Source organism: Limulus polyphemus, unplaced genomic scaffold (assembly GCF_000517525.1).
Source record: "Limulus polyphemus unplaced genomic scaffold, Limulus_polyphemus-2.1.2 Scaffold4988, whole genome shotgun sequence".
NCBI lineage: Eukaryota > Metazoa > Arthropoda > Merostomata > Xiphosura > Limulidae > Limulus > Limulus polyphemus.
The window spans coordinates 59,817-68,459 of NW_013670598.1; the positions used below are offsets into that span (position 1 = coordinate 59,817).

Genomic DNA, 8,643 nt, shown 5'->3' on the forward strand with positions numbered 1-8,643 from the left:
GCATCCTCGTGTGTTGTACTGGGCATATTTAACAATGCAGCAGCTACTGCATCCTTCTGTGTTGCACTAGACACCTTTAACAATGCAGCAGCTACTGCATCCTCGTGTGTTGCACTGGGCATCTTTAACAATGCAGCAGCTACTGCATCCTTCTGTGATACACTAGGCACCTTTAACAATGCAGCAGCTACTTCCTCCTCCTCTATTGCACTGGCGACCTTTAACAATGCAGCAGCTACTGCATCCTTCTGTAAAGGTTGTATATGTCACAAGTAAGAAACTTATATCACTTTTGTTGTGCCTGATCACTCCCTAAAGGTGGTAAGCCGATTTCAAGATGAGACACAGATACTTGTAGAAACAGGTGAACGTTTTGGAAAAGCCTCTCATTCCAGCATTAAATGACAAGGGAAAATGGTAAGCCAGCCAGTGAATATGAACTCACAGAAACACTTGTGTATAAAGATTTGTTTCAACTGTCCATTTGTACTTGTTTCTTTCCCTTTCAGCTCTTTTTTTATTTATTCCTTGCATAATATATTTGGAATTTACATTCTTACGAGTACTTTAAACTTATCTATTGGATATTGGTGTACCTAAATGTCACAGACTCGTAAAAAGTAACATTTTGGTTCCGTAATAAAGGATTTGTTTATTCCGAGTTTATTTTGAACGGGTTTCTTCTTCTGTTTGAGTTTCTGATACCTGTAACATTTGATAACTGTTATGACAGAAGATCATTTGGGAGCTATGAGTGCATTCAACCACAATACTCCTGGGAATAGTATGACTGCCTGTACTTTTAGCAAGTAAAATCGGTCATCCTTGACGTGTTTGATTGACTTGAGGTTTGACCCATAACATTTAGTGACACCAAGAGTTAGCATGTCCAACCCACAAAATGTAGTTACATTTCACATATATCAAGCACAATATGTAGTTAAAATGTTCCCTAACTATAATATTCAGTCAAATTTGGTATGTCCTACTTCAGAAATTAACTTTATAATGCTGCATCCACAACAGCCATGTAGTCACAGTTCAGATATCTTATCCACAAAAGTCAGTCACATCTGATATGTCTATATATCGTATTCAGTCACACTTTATGTCTTATTTTCATCATCCATCACATTCGACATGAAACATCCACAATAAACAGTCACACTTATAGTTTCACAACCACAAAATCTGCAAGTGTTCACGGCATATCTTATTTTGCTTAAATTGTAGAAATTACGAAGCATGTCACAAAACATTATAAGTTACTGTTCTTTATTAGATTTTAAAGTACCTTCTTTATTCAATTGTCAGACTTTCCCTTCAAATGTCATAACGCAAACCACATTCTTTGAGCTCGCGCATAGGTGTTTTAGGGATATTTTTCAAACTCTTACCTATTTATATAAACTGATTAAAAGCCCCTCAAGTTTGCTGAAGTTTAACTAGTTTGCATATATTTAAAAATGTTTCATGTTACATTATCTATAAAATCATAACAAACACCTTAATGTGCGGACTATCTCCATATATTTTTATATCAATGAAAACGAATGCCACTTAATTAGGTTAAACTATTTTTACATCCTACCTTGATGGAATCATAACAGGCTATAACTCGGCCATTTTGGACTTCTATATTAGGGGGCGGATGAGCAAATTTACACTCCGTATCGGGACGAGTGCATTTATTCCTCTGGTATTCTCGGCACACTTCGAGCTGCAGCCAGCGGGAATCTTTTATGTTGTTTATCATGGCCATCATCACTGGCTGGGTCCGAGTATTCAAATAATTTTTAACGGGTTCTGAACAACAACAACAGTTTTTCTAATATGTCTTAAATATACTTGTTGGTGAATCAAGGACTGGTGAGGTTGAAAATTCTTGACGTTTTTGTTATTATTTCAAGTTTAATCTTTCTTTCCAAACACTTGATGTATCCTTAAATGGACAATGTGATGCAGAATGTTCTGGATACGCTAACACTTGTGACACAAGAGAAAATACACGGTTAGTTTTCCTGTGCAATATTTTCTTACCCAAAACAAATCACAGAAAATTGCGACGGATCAATTTGAAATATATATATGAAACATAAGAGTAAGACTTTCAGTGGTTAGAGCACGAGTTTATTTTGTAGAAAAAGGTTACTGAATAAGTATATTTTGGCTTTTTTAGGAGTTGGGCGGCTGCAGTAGGACAGGAGCTGAGAGTAGGTGGACGGGCAGCAGGGATTCTATTTCTGGAGTAGGTTAGTCCTGAAATACAAACAAAAGCATCTTTGTAGTTTATTCGTTATATTTTCAACAACTGAACTTTTTAAAAATTTTATATCCACAAAATGTTCCACACAGTAGAATACCGCGATTCATAAAATAAATTAGCCATAAGTACATATAGCTTCTACACACGAGTAAGCTAACGCGTTATTAAAAAGTTAACATAAAATACACAAAACGAAGATAACTCTTTATAAAACATACTGAGCTCAGTATCAGCTTTTTGCAATAGCACAGTGTGAAAGACTAAACAATTTTGTAATTTGATTATTACTGTTCCGCATTAAGTACAAGTACTTTCTTTGTTGTTAGTTTGTTCTCTTGCTACTTATTTTATTGTAAACCCATTTCTTTATAGAGCAATGGACCGAAACCAGAAATTTAGCAATAGCATTATAAACATTTAAGCTTACCATCGATCCAAAGGAAAGGGGAGGTCTTTACTGTAGTTGCGCATTTTATAAATGTCATGTACTTTCGTCATTGTTGCTATGGTCTATAAACACGCAACAATAGCTGTGTCCCGGTGGGTCAGAGGTTATTTTATGGACTTACAATGCTAAAATCCGGGGTTCGATTCCCTACGGTGGAAAGAGCGCAGACAGCTTTGCATTGAAACAAAGAAATACAAACAGTAGCTATCTTCATAGTTATTCACCGATTAACCTAACACTCAACAAACTCTTCCTAAAGAATACACGTGTAACATATACTATAAAACATATATGTGACAGATTACAACTTCAAAGCCTGTTGAAGGACATCTACCCTACTCGTTGCCTTGAACAAACTTCGTGTAACTCATAGTGTAACATGCGAACTTATAATCACTGCATCATTGATGAATTCAGTTTTCTATACAACTAGAGGAAGCGCTTTCCTTAATACTCGGTTCTCTATAAACCTTTATAAAAACAGCCTCTATATACTATTATACTTACATTCTCACTTGCTGTTTATGATGTAGTTTCTTACCGTAAGATAATATTTTTATGTTTAGCAGCACGCATTGACCATTTGTTAATGTACGTACATTTTGTAATAATTTCTAATTTATTGTAGTGATACTAACCTGTAATAGATAACTTCCGCACTGTTCCCGAAAGTGTTCTGTTTCAAGAGTAAGTAAAACCAAAATTAAGAGTAACAAATATTTCTATTTCTTGTTTTTGAAGTTCATATGTCATGCTATGTTGTAGCCTACAGAGTGTATAATTCTTCTCGTGATTCATGGCATGCACACGTTTTACTGACGTCACGTCAGTATAAATTTCAAAGTTAAGCATCCCTTATGTGACGTCATTTTCATGTCTAACGGCTGACTGACAGACAACACACTACTGTATAGAGGTGCGTAGAGTTAAAACAGGTGACCCCTTCAGACGGCTTTCGACCCCCCTTTCTGGGAAATAATAATTAACAATCGTGTAAAAAAAAAATAAGTGGTTTGCAAGCACAGCACAACGTTAGAATATTTGGTAATACCTATATTATGCTGGATAACAGGACATATTTTCTATTTGATGTATTGTCCTTTTCTATAATATTTTTTTATTGAAATTCGTTCTGAATTACTTTATTGGTTGTCGTTCAAAATTAGGCCCGGCATGGCCAGGTGGTTACGGCACTCGACTCGCAAGTTGAGGGTCGCGGGTTCGAATCCCCGTCACACCAAAAATGCTCGCCCTTTCAGCCTTGGGGGCGTTCTAATGTGACGGTCAATCCCACTATTCGTTGGTAAAAGAGTAGCCCAAGAGTTGGCGGTGGGTGGTGATGACTAGCTGCCTTCCCTCTAGTCTTACACTGCTAAATTAGGGACGGCTAGCGCAGATAGCCCTCGTGTAGCTTTGCGCGAAATTAAAAAAAAAACAAACAAACGTTCAAAATTAACTAAAACAATTATTTTATCTACCTCGATCAGTTCCTGATAAAAGTAGTCTACTGTTTCAGTTGTAATGAAGATATTTAAAAGTCAAATTAGCACAGCTTGTCGATTTTTTTCTTCGACAAGGAAGTCTAGTTTTAATGTGCGTTTTCCCACGTATTCCACAAGTATTAAAACAATATTTTTTTCTTTAAGTGTTACAGTCATATTCAATAAGCGGAACGGTAGTTTTATGTAACAAAAGTCGGTAGAGAGTGCAACTACATAAAAATAAAACTACTGAGGGTAATCAAAGTACACGAAGTAAACTTAACCTGCAAACTGTCTGTATCGGGTAAAACGAAATGAGTGATTCAGTATAATTTCAATTAACATGTTCGCTTTTTATGGTTAAATCAACGAATTACAGATAATTTAAAGTCACACTCCAACAAAATGGAAAACTACTCATACAATTACTATTAGAAATTCTATGGTTATTTCAATCACTCGTTCATCTTCTTCAAAAGCTTTAAGTGTCCCCTCCGATAAAATTAACAAATATGCTTCTTTTTTCCGCCACAGTGGGTTGTAGCAAGAATAATAAATCATTTTACTTTCTTTACGTTCATCAAGAACAAATATACACGTTCACAGTTTATGTCCTCGGTTGTCAATTATCACCATCAACTTGGGTATCAAAAGGGTGTTAGATGAATTGAGCGGAAAGGGATCTTATTAGACCGTTGTTCCCATACGTATAAGGAAATTATGCTCAACTGATGACTTTTAAAAATGGGGTTCAAGGGACGTCATAACTGATTCCAGTTAGAAAGATGTATCACATTGCTATAAGTTGTACAATACACGCCACACCGGAGAGCATGTTTTCGTGTAATACTTCTGTCACAAAGCCTAAGATATGCACCTATACAGTGGTCTAGGTTGTTCATTATCAGACATCCCCACCTATTTTCACACGTAATACCTAACAACTAGTTTAAAGCTATCCAAATGCTAAATTGCCTCAATATATCATTACTATAGCAATCTATCAGCAAAGAAACCCAATAACCCTATCGCTTTAAGAAATTGAATTTTCCTTCATCGGGTGTAAATGACAATAATAAGCCCCTCTTTCCGAAAGCGCTGGGGTTATTGATTTTCTTTTCTAATACTAACTTTTTTCTGTTTATCATACATGATTTTGAATATCATGAGTGAATTATATGTCTTTAAAGAAAACCTGACATAAACACGTTCTCATTCGGCCCAGCATGGCCTTTCACCCGTGGGGGCGTTATAATGTGATGATCAATCCCTATATTCGTTGGTAAAAGAGTAGCCCAAAAGTTGACGGTGGTTGGTGATGACTAGCTGCTAAATTAGGGACGGCTAGCGCAGCTAACCCTCGTGTAGCTTGGCGCGAAATTAAAACAAACGAACATTCTCATCCTGAACACTCAGGTTTTGAAAATGCTTCACAACAAACTAAGCAATCATTTTTATTAAGTATTATACTCTCACAATATGCCCAAACTAATAACGAAAGAAAAAATAATGAAACATTACTTAAACCAATTAGATATTTTGTAAATTTTGTAAAAAAAAAAATTTATCTCACGATTTTCCAGCAGCTGACTGGTTTACAAGTAGTTTTTCCCTTAAGCCTAATCCCTGTTAAGAGTTATCAGCTGATTAAATAAGCTTTCTGGGAAACCGGTGTTGTCTACAGTAACTAGAATGGAGCGTATATTTACCACAGCCAAATCACTAAGCTAAATATCATAGCTGTCAAACATGTGCCCATCAAAGAAGTACTGGGACCTAAACTTGATTATGACTCACACCCTACTCAAATTACCCCTTTAAGACCTTGCAGTGTCAAAAATAAATAAAAAATATTCCATAACATTACTCGTACCCTATGCAGTTCAGTTATCGTGTCTATCCATGTGTAAACGATATACAGATGTTCTCAGGGTATTGGTTTGTTTATTTTGTTGTTAAACGCAAACCTACAAAATGGGCTATCTATGCTGTGCCCTAACCAGTAGCGAAACCCATTTGTTGTTTTTGTTTATCGTTATAAGCCCACAAGCTTACGGCTGAGTTACTGGTGCTAGGGCAATTCTTTGATGCGACTGTCACGTAGTCCAAATCGAATCATGTACAAATGATTACTGTTAATTAATAGTTTGTACCTCCTTCAAAACTAAAGGAAGTATCTCTATTATGAGTATTCTCACTTTGCCCTTGCGTACGTAGTATGTAAAGAAAGAAAAAATATATTTGTATTAGTTACTAATAATAAAATGTCTTTAATAACAACCAATAGACCTTATTTTTTATCCATTTTTCTTAAAATGGTCTATATCAAAATTTTCAGATGATCTTTAATTACTGTAGTCTCCATAAAATTATGGGCTAATAAAAAGGCGTGCTTTTTAGCTGCTAAAAATTATACTGAAATATTAAACTTATTACAGCGTTAGCCACACTAATAAGTTCAAACAGTTGAAATAAGAGTAATGGCACTGCTGAGGCCTGCCTATTCAAACCCAGATTCTGTTCAACGATTGACAGAGGGGCTTTCTCTAAATCTAAGTATTTTATTCAGTCGTTCGCTGTTGTGATCAACCATTCTGTGCCAAAGACGTCGAGTCAACTGAGCGAAAGAAAATGCTTAGAATTATAGCAAGCCAGTTAATAATCGCCAGGTTTGAATAGGTAATATTGTTACTCTTAGAATTGTAAATTTATTTTAACCTGTAATTCGTGTTAAACTGGTTAATATTCAAAGTTTAGAAACTTTCCGCGCAGCTAAAAGTTGAATATATATCAAAGATAAAACTTTAAAACATATTAATATGACTACTTGTTGAAAGATATAAAAGCCATAACTTAGACAGTTATCAACACAGCTGTTGCGTGTATCGTGCATATTTACATACTAGAATTATGACATACAACAACGCTACTGCTGGGTGTACCGTGTACACTTACATACTAGAATTATGACATACAACAACGCTACTGCTGGGTGTACCGTGTAAACTTACACACTAGAATTATGACATACAACAACGCTACTAGGTGGTTTATGTACATATATAAACTAGTATTACATAGCCATCTCTACAGACACTGGTTAAAGCATAAACAGCTAACATATTACAGTTAATATAAACAGGAATTGGTTAAATCATGAATGAATGTGTATCAATGCTCTTAAACTTGGATACATCTGTGTCTCAATATTATAATAATACAGTAAAGGTATATGAAGCTACAAGTCCCAGTACAAGTTATAGACAAGCAAAAAGTTGAAAGTAAACATATAGTTTGAATCTCATAATAGTTGAAACGTTAAAATCAATATTGAGAATAAAAAACACATACGCCTTTTTTTTTTTTGAATAATGAAGGATAAAATTTCTATTAAAAATTTTCAGAGCTGATGATGGTAACTGTTACCAAAGCTAGTCGGCTGAAACATTTTAATAAAGATTTTATCGTTTATTTCACCAAAAAACATCGTTTTTTTGGTTGTTTTTTTTTCATCTACTCTTAATATAGTAGTACAATGTGCCTGAAAAGAAACGGTAAAAATGAGTGTTGGAGTCCAATACGCTAACACTAACGATTAAAGTTTCTGTAAAACGGGTACGATAGATAACACAACTAAGCATCACTTTGCGATTATACAGTTGAAGCTTCCAATACTTGAAGTTTGTTGATAGGAAAACCGCAGTACGACAGCCCTGTTTTCAATAAAACATTCTACTGTAAGTGAAAGGAACATGTTCGGACATGTACACACTCACATCGTTTTTACACAAATGTCAAAATCATATCAAGGTTAGGGGATTTTTTTTCTTAGTTTATCATTACACAAAACTTAAATGTAAATTATTTTAGAGCTACAAATTAGTTCGTAATAAATTAATCAACCTAGAATACACAGGAGATATTTTAGTAAATCAAACGAGGAACAAACGAAGTGTGAAAATCGACGACAGATAGCTGATTTCCATGTAAAGAAAAACTTTTGCATGCCAATACAATTATCATATAATCCTGCTACACTTTCCGAAATGTAGGATTGTAAACACTGATAAGGGTAATTACAGGTATTTAAAAAGTTCGGGCTCGGGCCCATAGGCGCAGGAATTTTAAGCGTTTCGGTATGCTGTCGATCATGGTTTTCTATTATGATTTTTCAAGACAGCAACTAGGGATTCGGGACATGGGTCAGTCCCGAAAGACACCTCAGAGGGTAGTCTACACGATTCAAGAATAATATTAACAGATCATGAATATCAAATAACTACTATATGTATTGTTGCGTCAGCAAGGTCACGTGACTAGTATCACGCCACGTCCTTCTCTCGAACCTTCGTGAATTATCGGGAGACTACTAGATTGGGGGTAAGCTGGTATATATAAGAGGGTCACAACGTGATGAGGTAATGAGTAATTGAACTGCAGTCAGAGAG

General features: G+C 35.3%; 1 protein-coding gene across 2 annotated transcripts in view; it reads right to left on the reverse strand.

Annotated features, from left to right (window-relative positions):
* The window catches only part of LOC106471957 (muscleblind-like protein 3), a 65,978-nt gene that overhangs the window by 54,226 nt on the left and 3,109 nt on the right, over positions 1 to 8,643 (reverse strand). For both annotated transcript variants that reach the window (XM_013932582.2, XM_013932581.2), the window contains exon 2: positions 1,592 to 2,259. In XM_013932582.2, the coding sequence (XP_013788036.1) occupies positions 1,592 to 1,765 (174 nt within the window). In that variant the 5' untranslated portion in view covers positions 1,766 to 2,259. The remainder of the gene's footprint in view (positions 1 to 1,591; positions 2,260 to 8,643) is intronic.